The 24177-nt window shown below is 39.6% G+C and overlaps 1 protein-coding gene across 5 annotated transcripts in view; it reads left to right on the plus strand.

The window, feature by feature from the left end:
- Positions 1-24177, plus strand: part of LOC132841172 (retinoic acid receptor alpha) — an 83627-nt gene that overhangs the window by 44792 nt on the left and 14658 nt on the right. The window contains exon 1 of one of the 5 annotated variants that reach the window (XM_060863452.1): positions 18593-19189. The exons of the other annotated variants lie outside the window; for them this stretch is intronic. Coding sequence (XP_060719435.1) covers positions 19078-19189 — 112 coding nt within the window. The 5' untranslated portion in view covers positions 18593-19077. Of the gene's footprint in view, positions 1-18592; positions 19190-24177 lie in introns of those variants that run through there. 5 annotated transcript variants of the gene reach the window in all.

Genomic DNA, 24177 nt, shown 5'->3' on the forward strand with positions numbered 1-24177 from the left:
CAACTGGAAATGTAAAACCGCAAACCAAATTCGACATTTTGGAAATTGTAACCAGATGGGGGGTGTGGTCAAAATGCTTTAAAACTTTTTGAATTTTAATGAGATTGAATTTTGAAATATATATGTTAGTCTTTCTCTCGCGCACACACACCAATAGAAGAGTACATAGAGGGCCTATCTTTTACTCAGCTCCTAGAATACCTCCTCAGAAATAATTTATAAGAAGAGTAACTTTCTATCATTCTCTCATGATCATTAATGCCTTCAAACAGGTTTTCTGTGTTCACCTATTGAGACACAGTAGGAGCATAAACATGGCGTGCACACACAGGTATTGTATTTATATACCAGGCCTTGTGTGGTGGCCATATTGGATCTGGATCTATAAATAATTCATCCTCCAAGCAGAATGATATGAATAATTAACACTGATTAGATTAGAGCGAGGTTATTTATGAAAGGCAAAGCCCAACAATCACAGAGCACAGCAAGCCATCAACTCACTGATGCATCAGTTCAACCTGGTGTGCGCGTGCATGCATGCCCTGCTCTTCATGCTGCTGAACAGTCAATCATATAAAGCCTATTGAGATTCAGTTAGCTGTTAATGCTAAGTATATTTTCTGAATATTTGTGGTCATAAAATTATTTTCTTAGGAATATTTCAATATATCTCTGGTAAATGTTGACCTGAGACTTCAGGCTTATTTTCATTGTCACCATTTAACCACTTTCAAGTTTTGTTTTTTTTGAGCTACAGAAAGATGAATGTGAAAAAGCAGTAGATTTTGTCATACATCTGAGGTAAATGTGTTTTGGAACAAACAGCTACATGCTAGCTATCTAAAGTGAAAAACAACTTCCTGCTTTGAGTCAGTTTCCTGGTTGCCTAGCAGCAGTGTTATATAGATTAATTTGTAATCATCAATTATGTCCAGATATTGTCATACACATGAAACCGGTTCGATCCAAATGCTGGTTTATTAGCAATATCCAAAAACAGGCAAGGGTCAAAACACCAGGCAAACAGCAACAAAGGAAATCCAAAAGCAGTAGTCAGTAATCCAGGCATAGGTCAGGGCAGGTAGCAAACAATCACAATCACTAAAGAAAGGCAGGGTCAAAACAAAGCAATAGAACAGAGAAATACACTCAGTATGCAGACAGGCTAACACTTACTTCATGTCATGAGTTCTGAGTGAGCTTAAATAGACCAGGTGATTACAAACAGGAAACAGGTGTGCCGAGTTGGGGGTGCAATGGATTGTGGGAATTAGAGTCCTGATAAAGTGCAGCAAATCCTCTGCAGGCCAGCAGAGGGAGCCCTCGTGGCTCTCAAGAGTCTGAGTACCACCCCCCCCGGAGTGGATGAGGAACAGGGGGTGGGAAGGTGGGCCAGGTCCATGTGGCAGTAGAGGGCAGGGCAGAGCTGAAGGCGGGACCCGAGACCAGAGCAGGACTGGAGACCAGGGTGGTGCCGCAGAGTAACTAAGTAAACTGGTCAGCATCGTACTCCAAGGCAGCGGTGGAGGTATTCTGAGCCTGTAAACAGGGACAGGGAGGTAGAGGGGCTGGCAAAGCCAGTGAAGCAAAACACAGGACAGATAACAGGAAAAATTTTTTGGTTCAGGCCAGGCAGAGAGCTCAGGGAACCCAGAAACAGCCATCTTGGGCCAGGCAGAGAGTTCATAGTTGGCCATCTTAGACAGAGCAAATAGTTCAGGGCCGACTGTTTTTGACGCGACATTGAGACCTTGGAAGTCGTGCATGGTTAGCCTGGCAAGGTCAGAGGGTCTATGGGAGTTGTGGTATCGCACGTCTGTTGATAGTCTATGGGGGTTGTTCACAGCTATTGTGGCAGGGGTAGAGGGTCTTTGGAGCTTAGGAGTGACCATACTAGCTGACCTATATGCTACAAGGAATTCATGGAGGACCATCTCAGCCTCTACAGGAAGCACAGGAAACTCAGAAATGGGCTTTATGGTCGTGACAGGCAATTCAGAAAACGTATGCTCAGCCGACTTGGTCAAGACAGATTGCTCAGGACACCCAAATTCAACCTTTCCAGCCATAATAGAAATAGCAGAAGGCTCACGTGACCTTGGTGACTAATGATTCAGTTGGCTCAGGGGGTCTGGTTGAATCAGATGATTCAGGTGGCTTGGGAGAGGCAGATGGTTCAGAGTCGTGGATTTGAGAACTGCCCGGTGAAACAGAAGGGCAGCAAGCATACCGTGGTGCCATAGCAAATACAGGAGGCATGGGACTGAGAGAACATACCTCTGTGGCCCTGGGGATCATTGAACTTGACAAAACTAGATTTTGACTCAGACACCCGTGCAGATGTTATCTGGGGTCATTAATGCTGGCTCACTAAGTTACATACTTAAGATACCATGAGTTTAAAATATTTGTTCAAAAGTTACAATGAAAAAGTGTTAAAATGCAAAAGATAAGGAAAGAAGTGTTAGTTGAAGTGTTTCCTGAATAAGTAGGTCTTCAACCGCCGCTTGAAAATAGCCAGTGACTCAGCTGTCCAGACCTCTAGGGGAAGTTCATTCCAAAACCTTGGTGCCAGTACAGAGAAGAGTCTTGTAGTATACTTGCCTCTTACCCTGAGAGATGGTGGAACCAGTCGAGCAGTGCTGGTAGATCGGAGGGTGCAGTGCGTGGAGTGATGAGGGCTTTGAGGTAAGAGGGAGCTGGTCCATTTTTGGCTTTGTAGGCCAGCATCAGTGTTTTAAATCTGATGTGTGCAGCTACTGGAAACCAGTGGAGGGATCGCAGCAGCAGGGTGGTATGCAAGAACTTTGGCAGGTTGAAAACAAGCCGGGCAGCTGCATTTTGTATCATTTGCAGAGGACAGATTGCGTTCATAGGTAGACCTGCCAGTGTGTTGCAGTAATCCAGTCTAGAGATGACAAGAGACTGAACAAGTACCTGAGCAGCCTGTGTGGACAGAAATGGCCGAATCCTTCTAATGTTGTAGGGAAGAAACTGACATGAGCGAGTCACATTAGCAACATGAGAGGAAAAGGACAGTTGATTGTCCATGGTTACCCCAAGGTTGCGAGCTGTGGCTGAAGGGGAGATCAGATCATTGTGCAAGGATATAGCAAGGTCATGACCTGGGGATGAATCACCTGGGATGAACAGCAGTTCAGTTTTGCTAGGATTGAGCTTTAACTGATGAGCAGTCATCCATAATGAAATTTCTGCCAGACATGCTGAGATTCGGTCAGAAGCTGTGGCATCTGAAGGTGGGAAAGAGAAGATAAGTTGTGTATCATCAGCATAGCAGTGGTAAGAGAACCCATGTGAGGAAATAACTTCACCAAGAGTGTGAGTATACAGAGAGAAAAGAAGAGGACCAAGTACTGAGCCCTGTGGGACGCCAGTGGAGAGTCTGCGTGGAGCAGATGTCACTCCCTTCCATGTTACCTGATATGAGCGTCCTTCCAGGTAGGAAGCAAACCATTCCCAAGCTGATCTGCAAATCCCAAGACTCCTGAGGGTGGATAAGAGAGTCTCATGGTTGACCGCATCAAACGCTGCTGAAAGGTCAAGGAGGATAAGGACAGATGACAGTTTGGCTGATCTAGCAGCATGTAGTTTCTCAGACATCCAAAAGGGCTTTCTCTGTGGAATGAGCTGCTTTAAAGCCAGACTGGTTGGGGTCTTGGAGGTTGTTCTGTGTGAGAGACAGACAGTTGATTATAGACAATGCGTTCAAGAATTTTTGAAAGAAACGAGAGAAGTGATACTGGTCTGTAGTTACTGATGTCTGATGGATCCAGAGCAGGTTTCTTTAGGATGGGAATAACCCTTGCTCTCTTGAAAGTAGTTGGTACCTGACCAGATGCTATGGATCTATTGATGATAGTGGAAATGAAGGGCAGAAGGTCTTGCAAGATGGTCTGGAGCATAGTGGAAGGGAGTGGATCCAATGGGCAGGTGGTAGGATTGCAAGACTGGATGAGCTGTAAAATCTCTTCTGCTGCTACAGTTGAGAAATGCGACAAAGGTGTAGGGGAATCCATACGCTGAGATAAGTGCAGTCGGGGATGAAATGAAGGTCCGGCAGATTTCCTCAATCTTCTCCTGGTAGAAGGACCAAAGTCTTCTGCAGTCAGGGAGGATGAAGAAGGTGGAGCCGGGGGGTTGAGCAGAGAAGAGATGATGTGGAATTTCCGAGGGTCATGTGAGGAAGCTTCAAGCTTTTCCTTGTAGAAGGAAGTCTTGGCAGAAGTCACAGCTGAGGAGAACTTGGCAAGAAGTGTTCGGTAAGAATCAAGATCTGCATCAAGTTGTGATTTCTTCCACTTTCTCTCTGATGATCTTAGCTCTCTTTGTTGCGCAGCACATCTGAAAGCCAAGGAGCAGAACAAGAAGTTTTCTTGGGTTTAGTGAACATAGGGCAGAGGAAGTCCATAGTTGAGGAAAGAGAAGGGAGGAAAGTATCTGTGGCCGAGTCCAAGGGTAGTGAGGAAAAAGACTCAGGATCAGGAAGGGAAGAAAGAGTGCCAGAAGCTACAGAAGAAGGGGAGACAGAGTGAAGGTTGCAGTGGGTAAGGTTGAGTGAGGGGGTGAGAGTTTTAGGTAGGGTAGGGAGTGTGATTGAAGGATACCAGGTGATCAGAGACGTGTAGTGGGGTAGCAGTCACATCTGTAGCTGGAGAAGGACGGGTGAAAACCAGGTCCAGGACATTGCCTCCTTTGAGTGTGGGGATGTAGCTGTTGAGTGTGAGGGTGAATGAGTCAAGAAGAGACAGGAGGGAAGAAAAATGTAGCTTGAAGTCACCAAGCAGCATCAGAGGAGAGCTATCAGAAGGGAAAACACTAAGCAGTGTGTCCATTTCTTCCAGGAAGTCACCTAGGGGACCAGGAGGGCGGTAAACAACAAAGATAACAAGGTTGATTGGAGAGGTAACTGAAATGTCATGGAATTCAAAAGAGGAGATGGTTAAATATGACAAGGGGAGAGGTGTAAAGCACCATTTCTTTGACAGCAATACACCTGTACCACCACCCCTGCCTGTTTCTCGTGGTGATTGAGAGAAAGCATAGGCAGAGGATAAAACAGCTGGTGTAGCAGTGTTCTGTGGGGATATCCAGGTCTCTGTTAGTGCAAGAAAAATCAAAAGGAGTAATGGGAAGTTAAAGCAGATAAAAATCAGCTTTTTTCACAGCAGACTGGCAATTCCAGAGCCCACCTACCACCACTGTTTGAGACTTACACAACAGAGGAGGGTAGATGAGGTTACTGGGATTGTGACCTCTGCTCTGTGGACGAGAGCGTCTGCGAGAGGAGGAATTGAGTACAGAGATGGGTTTAAGGCACATTTGCAGTCAAACAAGAGTGAGAATTAAGGTATGGTAGAATATATCAAAGCAGTACTAGACACTAATGTTACAGTGTGTGAGTTACTTACAAACTGCTACAGAGAACCTTCAATTTAAATAGGTAAGCCCTGCCCACAATTCATACCTTAAGGTAGACTGAAACTACTCCTGATTAATCAGCTGAGAGAACAAAGACCAACACTATAAAATCAACAATGGTATAGAATATAACAATTCAAGTCACACTACTCTAGAACAAAGTGAGTTAAAGCAGATAGTATACAAAGAAATCAGGAACCTACTTTACCAGAAGACTATATTCAAATGAAGAATTGTTGGCAGAGGGACATCAAGTCGTCCAACCTGTCCCACCATTCTTCCTCAGTGGAGGGGGGCAACACTTGAACTTGTATGCCGCTGTATCGGTACATGTCGGGGTACGGGAACACCAATCGGAACGGGGAAATATCACTGCCGAATCCTTAGATGAGTGGTCGAAAAAGGTGCCGGAAGACTTACTGGGAATGCTGGATTTGGTTGTTGGGTTTATGGCTGATGCAGTGGTGAAACCAGGGTGGATGAAATAAACCACTGGATCTTGTCGGGCGAAGTATTCTGTCATACACATGAAACCGGTTCGATCCAAATGCTGGTTTATTAGCAATATCCAAAAACAGGCAAGGGTCAATAATCCAGGCAAACAGCAACAACAAAGGAAATCCAAAAGCAGTAATCAATAATCCAGGCGTAGGTCAGGGCAGGTAGCAAACAAACCCTAGACAGGCAGGGTCAAAACGAGGCAATAGATAGAACAGAGAAATACGCTCAGTATGCAGACAGGCTAACAATACTTCGTGTCATACGAGAGTTATGAGTGAGCTTAAATAGACCAGGTGATTACAAACAGGAAACAGGTGTGCTGAGTTGGGGGTGCAATGGATTGTGGGAATTAGAGTCCTGATGATAAAGTGCAGCAAATCTTCTGCAGGCCAGCAGAGGGAGCCCTCATGGCTCTCATAACAGATATGTTAGAGGAAGAAAATCAGTAATTGTGGTGTATTGTAGTTATGCAAAGTTTTTCTTAATAATTATTAACATTTAATTGAATAATCGAATAATTCATTTGAAGTGATTCATGGTTCATGCAATTTGATTCCTGTTTGTGATTTTCTTTTCAGAATGTTCCACATTCCGTTGAAAACGTTGCTAAATAATTTAATGGAATTGTGAAGTGTGAACTCTGGGATGTGAAGCCTGCAATATTCTCTATATCAATGCACTACCTCTACACCATATCACTACACCCTACCTTTACACCCTACCTTTACAACCTACCCTTACATCCTATCATTACACACTACCCTTGACCACATCACCACACTATACATACAGCCTAGCCATACACCCTACCCATACACACTCTTACTACACTCTACCCCTACACCCTATCATTACACACTACCCATGACCACAGCCTACTAATTATATTATTTATATTTTCTGTGTGTGTGTGCGTGTGCATGCATGCATGCACTCATGTATGTGTGTTTTATGTTTTGTGTGTGAAAAGATGATGAAGACATTCACAGTCAATTCAGGTGTCACAATCACATTTGTGTGTGTCTGTGCACGCATGTGGCCTTGTCAGTCATGTTAACAGTCTTGTTCCTGCAGTAATCTCACACACTTGACCTTTGTCTCAGGCCACGTCTGGATGTCAAAGCAAAGCCAAGCATTCCCCCAGAACTACTATTATTACACACACACAGAAAGATAGAGACATAGGCAGGTGCTGAAAACAGTGTTTGAACCAGCTTGCTGTCAGCAAGCTCTGTATGTGGGGGGTGTTTAAGGGAGGGGGGAACCAGAATGCTTCGAAAAAGGACAATGCCTATGCTGACATGTCAGCTGTCTTACATAAAAACAGCTATTAAATAACACACACACAAAGAAGATTGTGTCCCTTTCCATGTGTCTCTCTCTCTCTCTCTCTCTCTGTGTGTGTGTGTGTGTGTGTGTGTGTGTAAAACCCTTTCAATTAACTCACTAAGGTAAAACATTAACACTTTTGTATGTGTGTGTGGGAAAGCAGACAAGTGTTTTTAGGAGGATGTCAGATTAATGATCACCCTTTGTAAATGCACAATTGTTCAGTGAAAGGTTGTGTGTGTGTGTGTGTGTGTGTGTGTGTGTGTGTGTGTGCATTTGAGATATTTATCTCAGCAAATTAATTTTTTTATGAGTAAACTGTGTGTATGACACCCAGAAAAGATTTAGCATTACTTTGTACAATCTAATTGTACTATCAAAATTTTTTACACACACAATACATGACATGATACTACACACACAAACAAACACGCACGCACACACACACACACACACACACACACACACACACACACACAATGTACTAAAAGAACCGTGACTGTTAATTTCCCATCACTGGAACCATTTTAAGAAATTTTGGATTTTTTTAATAACCTGTTTAAAAAACCTAGAACTTTTTCATTTCTCCAATTCAGGAACTTGAGGCATGTTTCCACCACAGGAACCATTTCAGGAACTTGACCCCACAGCTGGAATATATACACCATCTATTGTTTTTATTACCAATGCTAACATTTAAGAACCTTTTAACTTCCTGCTTCAGATTCTGCACATTAATGACAGCTTTTCTGAAGTTCTGCTGCTGTTACAGACACAATTCCACAGTGTGGCAAGAAGGAACTCATTCAGGAACTCATTTAGGAATGGTAGTGTTCTTCTTCAGGAGAGTTTGACAACTCATTAGATCTTTAGCTTTTTTTTTTAAGTTTTCCAAACCTCATTGGGAATGAGCTTATGAGGGTTAGTGTGTGAACAGGGTGTGGTGCTTCTGATAAGGTGTTTGCAAACCACACACACGCACACACAGTCATCATGAGGGCGTTTTTATCTCATTGGTGGTCTCTTATCAGTGATATTAGAATGCTAATCGAGAAGTGCTATCACCAATGTCACACTGCTCAGCACTATTTGAAGAGTCTATAAGGTGGTGTGTGTGTGTGTGTGTGTGTGTGAGAGAGAGAGAGATATGTGAGCAAATTGTGAGTATTTTATATAAAGACCAATTTTAAGGCTCTGTCACAAACTCTGACTAGTTAGTATTGCTAGTAAAATTCCCTCCATTTAGACACGTCCTTAATGCTAGTTCTCATAGAATTAGTTTATTTTACTATACATGTATATGTGTGTATATGTATAGTATGTTTTGAACACTGAGAAATGCTGAACTTTATATTTACATATTATAATATAAACTTATTAGCTTGTAGCTAACAAAAACATAAAACAATATAGTAAATTCAAAGAGAACCTGAACAAATCAGTGAAAACTTGGGGGGGGGGGATTTTTGCCACAGAAAACATCTAAAATGATTAAAAAGCAGATTATTAATTCATTTTATTTTCAATTTATACATTTCTATTTTTACATTCTTCATTTCACAGCATTCAATCTACAATGAAATCGACTAAAATAAATGTACAGTAAGTACGTACGCCTGAACAGTAAGGAAATATGTTAAAGAAAATAAATTTTTTTCTTCATAATTTTTCTGCAATTCTTACTATTATATGTATTTAAATAATAAATACATATAATCCAGTAAAATGAAACACTGACAAATCTTGTTTTAAATGAATGAAAAAGCTTACCTGAAACTAACTAAAATGAATATTTAAAAAGTCAACCGATTTCGCTACAGCTTTTAGCCAATCAGAACAAACTATATTCAAGAGGACGATGGATGGGATCTTATCTGAGAGATAGCAAGTGATTCTTAACTCTGTCTTATCCCTCCATCCCTTTTGAAATGCTAATTTTCTGTTATCCATTTATCTGAACCCCCTCACCCCATACACACACACACACACACACACACACACACACACACACACACACACACGCACACCAATTCTCTGACCCCCTTGTGGTACAAACACACCAGTTCCATGACCCCCCCTGTGGTACAGATAATAAAGGTATTTCGTCTCCAGTCCTTTGTTTTGCGGCTAAGCGGGGGACTTTACACACACACACCCACACACACACACCCTTATTAGTAGGTTTACCAACCTGGCCCACTTTCACTGATGTTTGTTCACTGATGTTAACAGTATATTAGTTTATGATATCAAGCAAGGCACCAATATCTCGAGCATGTCTGATTTTCTTGGAGATTGTTCACACTACAGGATTCATCTCTGAGAAAATCAATGAGAAACAGCCAATCAGAGTCCGAGGGGAAATCAAATACATTCATCCACCTTCATGTGCAGCAGATCCCTGAATCCAGTTAATGGAAAGATTCCTATTGGGGCACATTAGAAAAACTTAAAAAAAAAAAAAAAAAGTTAGTTTAAAAAAAAACTAAAAAAAAAGTTTTAGTTTAGTTTTAAATTAGTTTTTGCCCCATGCCTCTGGGTTTCTTTGTGGAACAGACACTGCATTCTTCACTGTCCAAACAATCCTTCCTCTATTCATTTCATTTTTCTTGCTTCTAGACAAAATAGTGACAAAATCACACCAAACACCATTGTTGTTGTTGTGTAGAGAAGGCGGGGTTTGGGGATCAGACACGCAGTTCACAAGCAGCGTCATTTAGCATGTGCAGGTTAGCAGACAGGTGGTGTCTGACTCACACCTGTAATGCCGACCACCTGTAATGCCGACTAGTCTACATTTCAGTCTGAATATGAGTGCTTTATGTTGCTTGGTGACACTTTGTTTTAGGAAACCATGGATTATGACTTCTCAGCACTACCAGATTGTGTCTCCATAAATGTCCTCATGTCTTAAACTATAATAAAGCAGCTCAGAAAGTCGCCTAAAGGCAGCAGGAGCCTCATTTAACAAAAACGTGCGTGAACATACGATTATTTCGGAAATGTTAATTTCTAAATCCAACACAAATCATCTGCACAAGTATGACACATCTAGTCAAGATAAATCTCTTTGTATGATAGGAAACATGCTGTGTGTGTCATTCAGGGTGTTTTTCTGTTAAAATGGCAAAGGAAATCTAACAGTGGAGCAAAAAGCAGCCTGTCAGAACTTCACTGTTCATGAGGTCCTCATTAGTCATGAAATAAACCACCATGTTGTGCTCTGATAGTAAAATGATCGGTGATAGGGTGGTGTGACGATGAGTTACTGTTACCTAGCTGAAGTTGTTGATTTTCCTATGGCAGCGTGAATTCCTCTGATATCATAGAAAATGACCAACAATAACAATATTTTACTTAACAATATGTTAGTTCCTGTTCTCACTTAAGTTATAACAGTTCTCAACAATCTCCAGCCTCATTTCTCACAAAAACTAATCAATCACTATAAATAAAAATCTGATGTGAGAAAAAATTAAATTCCCTCGGCTTCAGTGTTTACATCATAAGAATGTGTGGACTGACTCGACAGTCAGAAGGTGTGTGTGTGTGTGTGTTAAGTGCTATGGCAGGATGCTAGCTATAAACGCTTTCAAAGTGTGGCTCATAAATGCCTCAGTGCCTCTATAGAACACATTAAAGACGCCATCACACACACAAAGCATTACTTTTATGGTTTTATGACACATACTGCTGAGGTTTTGCATTCACAGGAAGTGAAGTCTGGAAGCCTGCAGACTAAACTACCCTCTTTACTTTATGGATACAATCCAAACCCAAAATCAAAATCTGCAGCCATCCACAACATTTTTTTAAATTAATTTTTCCTTTCATATGTCAGCTCAAATTTTCGATCCTGGATCAGTCGAAATCTCGGCTCAGCTTCTGGTGTTGCGTTCGGCTCTCCATAGCTTGCTTCCTCAATTTCATCCTTTTGGTCCTGACGAAGAGTAATAAAGGGTTATAAAGACGCAGGGTCTCTTTCCAATCCTCAGATCCCAGAGTGAAAGTGTAGACCTTTAAACAAACACTGTTTTATTTTTGTTTTTGTCCCCATTTGACCCCTTTGTGTTTGGACACGTTGATATCGAATAATAAAACCTTTGTGAGGTCCTCCTTTCAGTCCTAAATTTATTACTAATAAACAAAGTAACAAAAAATTTATTTTTATCTTTGCTTTAAAAATGCGTTTTTATTTATAACTTTAAATAGAAATATTCAACAATTAATAAAATGTATGTTCATTTTAAAAAATATTTTGAAGTTTAAGTTCAAAATTTCAACATCAATTCACCTGCTTCCAGTTTGTGTAGAATTGTTCAAAATGTTAAAATTACATCAAAGAAAAAAATGTGTCGGAAAAGTAAACTGGAAGATAATTTAACACAATGTTGATATTATATCGTCACCCAGCCCTGTTTTTATCATTTTCTCATGCATCATTGTTTCTACAGCTAAGGTTTAGTAGCTTTTTTGATTATTTGCTTTCAACGTTAAATAAAAAAAAAAAAAAGAGAGGTGAATGGTAATGGAATGCGTACTAAATTAAATTAAATAAGTACATAGCTTGTAAAATGTAAAATTTTTGTCATTTGTTTTTTTTGTTCTTGTTGTAACATTTCTCATCTAGATGTATATGGTAACTTTTAGTTCAAATTTAACAACTTTTAGGTACAATTTAAAACACAAAAAAATATCTTCAAATTAAATTTTATGTAAAAAAAAAATAATAATAAATTTGAAGATAATATGGAATATTCTGCCCATCTGATCATCTTTATTGATCTTAATATCACCTGAGCATTTAGTGATTTTGTTCTCAAAGAAATAAAAAATAATAAAAATAAAAAGCAGACCTTTAAACCTTAATGATTCTGTCAGTGTCGTCTTAGACGTTAAAAAGTAAGTAAATTCCTTCATTTTTTTCATATTTTATCACCTTGGCATTCGCCAGTTTCCTCCTAATCTTCTAAAGTTCCCTTCAGCATGGATCCTGACAATGAAATATTCGACATTGAACAACATTTCTCAAAATCTTCACTGCTTCACCGCTTCACTGATTTTGCCTGTATGCAGATTTCATCTTTATAGTTTACAGGCAATAAATTAGCTACTGGAGCTAAACTTAATCTAACGTGGCAACTTCCACGCATTCTGTTTAGCCTTCATGAGAAAATACACAACCCTCGCATCTTATGACAGGTTATAACCCTCCATGTCCTGTTACGTAGTGTTAAAGAGTGCAGGCTTTAGGGCACTTCCTGGAAGGTGGCTATAAATGGATAATAAAAATAACTTCACACACTCGAGCGTGGCCGAATCGTCTCCAGCTTCGCTCAGCTTCGCTCATAAAGCAAGGGCTCTTTTTTTATCTCGCTTTCTTTCTGTTTATCACCTGCTCCTTTAAATGAGATCTTTCCTCTCCACTGTCCTCTCTTCTTTACTCTTCTTTTCTTTCTTTTTCTCCTGTGTTTCTCTCGTTCCTATTTCAAGATTCAAGATTTTTATTTGTCACATACACAATTATATAGGGCATATATAACCAGCCGTGAAATGTGAGTCAGGTCCGCTCCATGGACATTGCACTTGGACATTGCAAACGCAAAAATGAAAGAATGAGATAAAAGTAAACAAAGAAAATATAAGAATAATATATATACGTATATATATATATATATACGTATATATATATATATATATATATATATATATATATATATATATATATATATATATATATATATATATACACTGTAGAATGGAAAATAATGTGCATAAATGTAAACTGTAGTTATAAATATAAGATACACAGGGATGTACAAGAGGCAATGTGCATTTGTGCATTAAACTGTAGTCTTAAGTATTAAGATAGACAGTAATGTTTCCTGCTACCCATCCATTCTTCATTCACTTCTTTCTTCTGATCTTTGTCTTTTTCTGCTCTACTGTGCAGATCGATGGCTATGTGTCAGATTAATGAAAAGCTTTTTACTTTTTCATTCCCATTGTCTCTCAGACTACATTAACCCGGGAAAATGACAGTGATGCCGAGGAGATAGATGGGTGTTGCTTTTAGTTACCAAAGCCACGCCCATCACATAACCCTGAGCAGCACCTGGCCCTTAAAAGTAGTTTACTGAAAGACAGAAATCCTGTCAGACCTACACACATCCAAGCACATGCTGGATATAGACAAGTTTCTTCTTTTTCCGGCTTGACGATTTCCAAATATGGACTCAAACTTCTGCCTACATGCCCATTTACAGTCTTCAAGACACACCCACACACACACAGTCTGGCCTTTGCCCACAAATCATTACATTTATCTCACTGTAATTATCTTAAATGTCAACAGGCATACACCTGCAGAAACACACACACAGGACACCTGACATAGTGTGTCACACTGAGTGTGTATTTGTTAGTGTGTCTAAAGCTAATGTTCTGTCCCCTAGAGAGCAATCATATTATCCAAAACACACTCTAATGTGACCAAACATACACACACACACACACACACACAGATTTCTATACATTTACCTCAGTTAGACACACACATTTCTATACATTTACCTCAGTTAGACACACACATTTCTATACATTTACATGTACAATTCTATCTAAGGCACACTTACTCAGCGTTGCTCCCATTATGGAACCACAAAATTACATTCTAATCTGAAGGTGGGGTCTAAGGTCGTTGGAGCAGGTGGGGTGTATGTGTATGCTGCTAAGCATTATGGTGCAATGGACTGGTAGTAAAAAGACTACACACACACACACAGTACATTCTTCAGTAGGTAGTACTGAATGGAGAGATAGTGCTGATAAAGTGTGTGTGTGTGAGAGTGAGTGAGTGAGTGAGTGAGTGAGTGAGTGAGTGAGCAAGCACCAATTAATGCATAATTTCTGAACTGTAGACTAATTAAGAGGACATACACAGGAGAATGAACACACACACACCTGTAACATTTACTGCCATGGATTCTTTCATAAATTTGCATTAGAATTTTAATTTTATTTTTTCATGAATTTGAATAAATTTGAATATTAATGAGCCAATTAAACACTCATTAAAATTTCTTCTTTATTATATTAGATGGTACTGTAGATATTAAATTGTCTGTAAATTTTAGTTGTATTTACTCTAAATGCAATATCCATTTTTGGGAATATACTTTATTTGTTTGCTGATTGTGGAAAATTTTAATCTAAGGGAAAAAATTAAAAGAGAATTGTTCACATATGTGTATTTCTTTCTTTCTCTCTTTTTTCTTTTTCTTTCTTTCTTTCTTTCTTTCTTTCTTTCTTTCTTTCTTTTTTCTTTCTTTCTTTCTCTTCAAATGTGTCACTTTTTATACCTGATAGTATATAATTTTTTTTTTTTTTTTTTTTACATTTTTGTTTATTCAAATTTTTATTATTATATTTTGCCTTTAACTTCCTTTTTGGTCATTCACTTTTATGTAAATATAATGAAATATACATTTTATACACACAAACACACATACAGATGGATAAGAAGTGGGGGATAAAAGAGCTGAGGAATGTGATCTGTTATCCGAGAGGACCTTCCCCTTATCACAGTGTAAACACACTGCAGCACTGCATTAAACCACACACACACACATAATGTCCCATTCAGCATCTGTCTAAACTCATTTTCACCTCTGAGTGAAGGCATAGAAACCAGGCTGAATTAATTATCGCTATGTTTTCCATTATCTCGGACTTCCTTCATCATCGTTAACAAGTGCTCTGCTCCCTAGTGCCCTTCTCTGATACCTAAGCACACAACTGGACACACTCTTTATAATTAAAGAAGCCTCTGGCACAGTTCCACACACTTTACCCATACAGACTGACTTTGTTTTATTATGTATCATGGATCTCGCTAGTTTCATTTAGGAAATCTCTGGCTAGCCTATATAATGTACATATACCACTAGTTTGAATTAAGAACACTCTAGATAGCCTATGTCACATAAATTTGCTGCTAATTTCATTTATTAAAGCTTTAGCTAGTCTATCACATAAATACCAGGCTAGCTTCATTAATAGTTATAATTAGCCAATACGCAATTAAACAAATATACAGGTAGTTTGATTTAGGAAAGCACTAATTAGCCTATATTGTATAAATGTGCAGCTAATTTGATTTAAAAACAAATAAATAAGAACATAAATATGTAGCTAATATTCAGCTACTTACATATAAACAATATAACTTACTATGGCAAATGTTTTGCTAATTCTGGCTGATAGATCAGTGGATACAGAATATAGTCTAGCACAGGTTTAAGGGTTGCTAGCGCTTTTGAGATCACTTGGTCTAAAATTTCATTTTTACGCAGATGATACGCAGATCTATATTCATTTTAAACCTAATGAAACTGTGCCTGTTGATTTCCTTTCTGAATGCATATCTAAGATGAAAGAATGGATGACAGAAAATTTTCTTTGTCTTAACAGTGAAAAGACTGAGATTATGCTTGTTCGCTCACCCCACCAACTACGCAAAGCTGGGTCAGTCAAGCTAACTCTTGATGGTTCAGATGTGGAGTTTCAAACAAAATTGAGGAATCTAGGGGTAATTTTTGATGCCAATTTAACGTTTGAGCCACATATCCAAAATACGGTTAAAACTTCGTTCTTGCATCTCAGAAATATTGCCAGATTGCGTCCAATTCTGTCATTTTCTGTTGCTGAGAGACTGATCAACACTTTTGTGTTTTCCCGTCTTGATTACTGCAATGCCTTGTTGGCTGGGGTGTCTAAAGCTACAAATTACAGGTAGTGCAAAATTCGGTGGCGAGAATACTTACTAGAACAAAGTTAAAAGATCACATTACTCCCGTTTTGGAGTCCTTGCACTGGCTCCCCGTTAGGTTTAGGGTTGATTTTAAGATTCTGATGCTTACCTACAAGGCCTTACACGGGTTAGCTCCTCAATATTTGGCTGATCTTTTAATTCCTTATATTCCATCTCGCGATCTTCGTTCTTCTGAAACTGGTCTTTTAACTGTTCCTTTAACCCGTTTAAAATCGATGGGAGATACGGCCTTCTCTTCACTAGCTCCAAAACTGTGGAATTCATTACCAACTGAGATAAGGCAAGCAACATCTCTTGGCACTTTTAAATCTCTGCTTAAAACTTATTTTTTTAGGGTAGCTTTTAATTTGAATAATTGTAATTTTACATAGTGCTTATTTTATTGTCTATTTTTGTTGCTTTAATTTTAATCTTTATATTATGTGTGTAATTTTGTTGCTTTTATTTTGCTTTTGTAAAGCGCTTTGAGATGTTCTTTTAAAGGCGCTATAGAAAATAAAGGTTATTATTATTATTATTATTATTATTATTATTATTATTATTATTATTATTATAACAACAGTCTAAAGAGAAATTATCAAATGATTTATACAATATATGTCAGGTTTCTTCCTTGAATGATATAAGGTTGGGGTCATTTAGGGTCATATAGAAGGTAACCAACGCTATTAAAATGAGCTTTATTATTTAAAATGAACTTAATTATTGAAATTAACACTAATTTAAAATTGTTAAATATACTTGCATATTTTCCTAGGATTCTGTCAGCGTTGGCTGTTTCCCATGAACCGTGCTTCTTGCTCTTTTTTCCCTGCTCTAAAATCCATTAAAAACCTTGATGTATTCTGAGTTTTAACCTTTTATGTGAAAGGTTAATTGCATTAAAGTTGTGCATAAAGTGTAGAAGGAGGGAAAGGCCGCATGTGATGGAGTTTAAGTCAGGGAAGGCTGCATGGCGGAGTGGGTCACGCGGAGGTTGAGAGCCGAGTCGAGCCGGGTTCAGAGAAAGTTCAGCCGCATGGCATTAGGCAAATGAGGGGGAGAAAAGAAGAAAAAAGGGGAGCAGAAAAGGAGTTTGAGTGATGAGGGAGTGAGAGGGGGCAAATTAGTCAGAAGAAGGCCATTTAGTGAAGGGAAAGGAAGGGCTGAAGTGGATCACACTGTTGTTGTAGCCTCCTGCTGTTGTTGCCAAGTAGGATACTAGCAAACAAACCGTGAACTTTAATACGAAATACAGAGCTATCAGTAGCAGAACCGACAGCTTTGACATACACATCACTTTTAATCTTGTACTTGTTTTCTTTCTTTTTAATTTCTTATAAGTCATAGGTTTTATTGAACTCAAATATTATTAAACTCAAGACCTTAGTTAAATGCTCATTTTAACGTCAGTTTTGTATTATTTACCATCATGTTCTTTTGTTATGGATGAAATTTAGATGTATTTATTCGTTTGTTTGTTGGCTTGCTGCAAATGTCCAAAATCTCACATTAATCTTGCCTACTTAAAAATAAATCACTTTTTTTTTTTTTTTTTTTTTTTTTTTTTATCAAAAATGAACAAAACCATGAGGGATTCTGTTTTTATGTACATAATTTAGATTGACTATATTTCTATTTTACTGAGCAGGTTTTTGTCAAGTCAAGAAGCTTTTATTGCCATTTCAACTATATATATTGTAGCTGTTGCAGTACACAGTGAAATGACACAACATTTCTCCAGGATCGTGGTGTTACATAGAACAAAGACAGAGCTATAAGGACTTAGATAGTAAGTTAGTCCTAGATACATAAAGTGCATCTGTGTGACCTGGTGCAAACAGTGCAGGACAAAAGACATCACACAAAAGACAATACATAAAAACAGCGCCTACCAGCGTACACACTATGTTTGATATTACGTGTGCAGAAATACTGTAAAGAACACATTAGTGCATGAGGTATTGTAATGAGTGCAAAACAGCAATCGACTGAAATGCGGGACTTTGTATTAGATGTTAACTCTAACCGTTGTGCTTTGCTTAATTTAAAGTAGAAAATAATTCATTAGCTTATGACTTAACACAGTAAAGAAAAAAAAAATCAATGGACTTTCACCAATAATTTATTTACAGCTTTAAAAATTTTATAAATAAACCCAGAAACTAAACACACTGTAAAGATCATAAAGTTCTCTTAAATTCTATTGATAATAATAATAATAATAATAATAATAATAATAATAATAATAATAATAATAATAAATTACACACCGATTCATTGAGCAGCTAATAATGAGATGAAAATGAATCGATTTGCAGTTTCACTTTAAATGAAATAAGCGGTTTGGGGTTTTATTGTTAACAATAAATAATAAACAAAGGGGGCGGGGCGAGCGGTGAGTTTGTGGGCGTGATTTAACACTCGTCACTACTCCCACCTTCTGCTTGTTTCCAAGGGGCGGGGCTTCTGGAGCTCAGCTGCGCGCTCTCGTCACTCACGCAGACGCGTACGAGCGCGAACAAGCGCGGGGACACAGAAAGAACGTAAACACGACGTTTTTTTTGTTTGTTTGTCGGTTTTATTTCTTAAGGCGAAGGATTTGAAGTTTGAAACGGCGGGATAAAATGGCTCCGCTGTGAAAGGAGGACACACGCGCACGGGAAAAGGAGAGAGAGCGAGCGAGGGAGAAGGAGAAGATCAGCGCTCGCGACTTGCGTTTCCTGCGCGTGGATTTCTTTAAACTCATATCCACACAAACACGCGGCATAAAACTCCGTTTATCTGTTTCCGAACCTGTGCTTTGGATTAAAGCGGGGCGCCGTTCGGTTAAAAACTTCGGATATTTGTGCTTTTTTTTTTTTTTGAACACGACCCAAAGTCCATCATGGACTCTTTGCGCTCGGGGCTTTGATGCTTGCACGAGCGCACACACACATACATTTGATCTTGTGTCGGATCTCTAAACTCCATCCTGAACACTTGAGCACAACATGTACGAGGGCATGGACGTGGTGGGTTTGCACCCTGCCCCGAACCCCTTTCTCATGATGGAGTATTACGGCCAGAGGTTCCCTAACACGCCCTGGAGCGCATCCAAGCACTGTACGTGCCTTCAAAACATCTCCAAATGCTCACATGTCTCTTCTGGTGCATTGTAATATTCCTTGCATGTTGCCTCGGCTCACTCCATTTCAGCTTTTCCTGAAACAATCTTTGGCATGCATGAGGCCAGGACCTTTCCCAGACCCAATTCTTATTTGCAAACGTGCTGAAGAAGCAACACTTTATACTTTACATGTTGCATGCACATGCAGTGATAAGCATCCAGCAGTATTCTGGATACTTTCTAATCCATTCTGTTTATTAATCTTAATATCATAACTGCAACAAGCAGCGTAACCCGACCTGGGGTCAGAGAGGAGTCGTGGCTCTGTGACCTTTCATATTTACATATACAGCATTTGGCAGATGCCCTTATATACCAGAGCGACTTACATTATCTCATTTTTATACAACTGAGCGTTAAGGGCCTTGCTCAGGGGCCCAACAGTGGCAGCTTGGTGGACCTGGGATTGAACTCACAATCTTCCAATTGGTAGTGCGACACCTTAACCACTAGGCTACCATATACACACACACACACACACTGTTTTGCTTTCACTCGTAGCTAGCATTTAAATTTATAAAACACAGAAATATGCTTGGCACTGTAGAAAAAGAGAAAAATGAATAAATGATGGCTGTGAGGGGGGAAAAAGCCTAGTGGTTATGGTGTTGGACCAATTGGAAGGTTGTGAGTTCGATCCCAGGTCCAACAAGCTGCTACTGTTGGGCCCCTGAGCAAGGCGCTCTGGTATATAAGGACGTCTGCTAAATGCTGTAAATGTAAAAAGATAAGCACGGTCTCCAGCGTAACCCAGACGTCCATTGACCATCCGTCTTGTCTACTGATTCTTTTGTAAACAGCTTTACGCGCCACACACACACACCTCTGTCCTTCAAGTAACACATGAATGGGATTGTGTTTGTGACGGATTGATCCGAGTGTCCAAGATCGGGTTTGTTTCTCTCCGTCTGACGGAATTCTAACTAAAACAAAGCCCTAATCTGATGAAGTTTTTTTTTTTTTTTTGACTTGTAGCAGAAATTAACAACTTCGACGTTAAGATTCTCTTTAGTTTGAAATCTGCAAAGTTAATATCGCAGTTAATCTGGGGTTTGGTTTCGCTTTTAATACCATTCACCATAATTTGGTTAACATCATTCATTAATTTTGTTTGAATGAATTTAATAAACATTACTTAATAATTCATTAATAATTGTTCGTTTCACCCGTCAGTGAGAATGTGGTGATATTTGTGAGACGTGATCCTGTGTAAACGTCACGTTTTTTTGGTTATCGTGAACTTTTTTGCTGAAATGAACGAATTCTCAAAGGAGAATTTTGGCTTGTATTTATAAACACAAATGTTTTTCCGCCAAGAAAACGACGGGGAAAATGTAACAATCGCAAGAGAAATTAGTGTTTAGTGATCAGTTCCTTTTCACACTAGTGTTAATAACAGTACGACATAAAACCAGGTTACACGTCGGTTTACATAACGTCGTCTTTTATCCGTTTATAGTTACATTTTAGGTGTACACCTCAGCCTCACCTCTCTCTCTGTCTCTCTCTCTCTCTCTCTCTCTCTCTCTCTTTTAAATGTGTCCTTACAACAAAACATTCATCATCACTATGAATTTGTGGATTTGATCAAAACTCTGTGTCCTTAAAGCTGTAAACCTCTGTGCAGATGAGCAGCTGTTGGAGAAACCATCACGCAGAAACCTGTGATTAGCAGATAACTGAATAATGAGATGAGCTGCTAGATTTCTAACACAGTTCTAAAACAAGCACACATTTGGTTGATTTGAGATGGAATTAAGCCGCGAGCGTTAAAACAATCACCGTATCACTAACACTAGCGTCTTGCCTAAATAGATGATGATATTGTGTGAAGGTGTGTGTGTGTCTTTTAGGCATTGTGTAATTTGTGTAAATTGTGTAGTTTGTGTGATTTGTGTCTGTCTGTGTACCTGTCCGTATCTCTACCCGTCTGTCTGTGTACTCGTCTGTCTATGTACCTGTCTGTATCTCTACCCGTCTGTCTCTGTACTCGTCTGTCTGTGTACCCATCTGTCTCTATCCCGTCTCTATCTATCTCTTCCCGTCTGTAAACTCGTCTGTATCTATACCCGTCTGTCTATCTACTCGTCTGTCTGTGTACCTGTCTGTATCTCTACCCGTCTGTCTGTGTACTCGTCTGTTTTATCTACTCGTCTGTCTGTGTACCTGTCTGTATCTCTACCCATATGTCTCTCTACCCGTCTGTCTGTGTACCCGTCTGTATCTCTACTTGTCTGTCTCACTACTTGTCTGTCTGTTTACTTGTCTGTTTCTCTATCTGTCTGTCTCTTTACCTGTCTTTCACACTACCTGTCAGTCTGCCTGTCAGTGTAATTCTTTCCAGATCGCTCTCTCTCTCTCTCTCTTTCTTTCTTTCTTTCTTTCTTTCTTTCTTTCTTTCTTTCTTTCTTTCTTTCTTTTTACACCTGTGTGTCTGTCGCTACCTGTCTGTCTTTCTATCTGTCTGCCTCTTTAATGGTCTGTCTCAGTCTGCTACCTGTCTTTGCCATGTGTGTTTGTTGTTGGTGTGTGTTTGCTCGCGTGTGTGGTTGCGTGCGTGATGGTGTGCATGTGTGTGTTAAAGGTTACCAGAGTTCATGTTTCCTTTTTAAAAGAAGCCTCATTGTCAGTCAGACATAAAGCCTCACCCACTTTTGTTTAAACTCTGCCCTCAGGCTAATCTTCAGCTTCCTGCTGGATGCCTTTATTTTATTATTACAATTTGTACATGCATCTGTGTGATTGTGTGATACATGTGATTGTATGTGCACGTACGTGTGAGTGTATTTTAAGGACAGAGTTCACACACAGAATGCCTCAGAGCGATGTTGACCTGTCACTCATTCAACCCTGCTGTTTAAACTCCGCCTTCTTAATGAAACACTTCCTGATGAGCACATGACTGGTGCTGGATTATTAAGAGGGGTGTGTGTGTGGGTGCATGTGTATATGCAGTGAGGTTGTGTACTTTGTAGTTGTACACAAGGTTGTCAGGGCTGCTTTTCTGGGATGACTTGGATACATACATACATACACACACACACAGCCTTGTTCTGAATATATCAGAAACTGATAAGAGGCAAAAGCATCCTATAAGAAGCATCCTATTATTATATAGTTGTTATTTGTGTGTGTGTCAGGAGAAGAAAGGATGTGTGTGTGACTGCTTTATGAATATCAGCTATTGTTTTGACTAAGGGGTTTTCCTTGTGCTGCTGTCATAATTTGTGTGTGTGTGAGTGAGAGAGAGAGGGTGTGTGTGAAATGTCTGGACTCCAGCTCTCAGCAAATTGAGTCTGGTACACAGTGACCTCAGCTCATTAAGCTTGTGTGTGTGTGTGAGTGTGTGTGTGTGTGTGTTCTGTCTGATTCTGATAGGTCAGAAGGTGTTGATTTCTTTCCTTTAATAACATCTCCGATGGTTGTTCCGGCTCTTCGGTTCTATACAGCAGCTTCATGGGGTCTTGTATGGCGGACACGCCAATAATCCGTTCTTGTAGCACAATGATTTACCAACAGTCACAATTTTTATTCGACGTTTATGTAGAGCTGTTGCCATAGAAACGCTGACTGAAGAATACAAACCCATCATCTTAGTTCCAGTTTAGAAATGATCCCCTGAGCAGCTTTTTTATCACCATTACGGAACCATGTCGATCAGTAGGGGGTTTCCAGTACTTTGTGTAGCACACCCTTCTTTGTAATTGTACCCCTACAGTAAAGAGTATTTACACACACATACACACATGCATGTATGTTTTCATACATACTTGTACGTGTGTTTAGTGTAGGGATGGGACTTCTTCCTGTTGCTATGGTAACAGGGATACGGGTCAGCAGGGCTTGCCACATGACCGGCTAAATCTATAAGGTCAAATTGTCCATTAGGAGATTATACAACAGACCTATGTGTGTGTGAGCGCGCGTGTGTGAGCCCGTGTGTGTGTGTCCTTTGACACTCATATCTTATTAACAGAATGGTGTCACAGATGTGTGCCCGAATTCAAAGGTGTACAAATTGTGTGTGTTTTGCCTTGGGCCTGTGCTTTTGCGTAAAAAGTGTGTGTGCGCGCTTGCGTGCACACTTATCAGGTCCAGACGTCTGTAGGATGTGTGCGTGTGTCCGTCCCTGAGGGCCATTTTTTTAAGCCCCCCGAATTCAGTTCAGGAAATGAGTGTCTACTCGAGAAGAACAGTGATGGCTCACACACACATGTGGATTATTTTGGAGTTTAAGATCATAGTGGATATGAGAGGTGTGTGTGAGTGGGGTTTGGAGAACATTTTTTTTCCTCACTCACTCACTCACTCACTCACTCACTCACTCACTGTTACACAACAGTGACACATGATACATTTTATTAATATTCTAATAATGAGCTGAATCTGATTGGCTCCTGACAGAGACATTCTCATGAATATTCATGATCCTGCTGGTGCCTTTACCCTGGCTATGTTTTTCTAGCAGTTTTTCTCAGCAAGTTCTACACACATGTTGGTGTTTGACTTGGATGTTTCCGAATGCCTCCGTCTTGTCTTCGCTCATCGTCTCTGGGTCTTTACACACCGTCCGTATAAACGAGTTAGCACCCGTACGATAGCCAGTATGATATTGTATGTCGCATTTTTGGAGCAGCTACTATACACACACACGTGCAGGGTGAAGCTCTGAAGGTTGTCTCACGCATTCTGCTTTGTGAGTGCTGACTGAATGTGTGTGTGTGTGTGTGTTTAGCTAATACAGGTGTGTGTTGTGGACTTTGTCCTCTTCCATCTATGTCTTTTATTGTCTGTGTGTGTGTGATGTGTTTGGGGCATGTGGCTACAGCAATGTGTAAATAAGAGATCTAAATTTAACTCGCATGTTCAGCTGCTCTAAAATCACCCGACACACACACGACCGTGCAGACATGCATATATACAA

Source organism: Tachysurus vachellii, chromosome 2, assembly GCF_030014155.1.
Source record: "Tachysurus vachellii isolate PV-2020 chromosome 2, HZAU_Pvac_v1, whole genome shotgun sequence".
In the NCBI taxonomy this organism is placed as follows: Eukaryota; Metazoa; Chordata; class Actinopteri; order Siluriformes; family Bagridae; genus Tachysurus; species Tachysurus vachellii.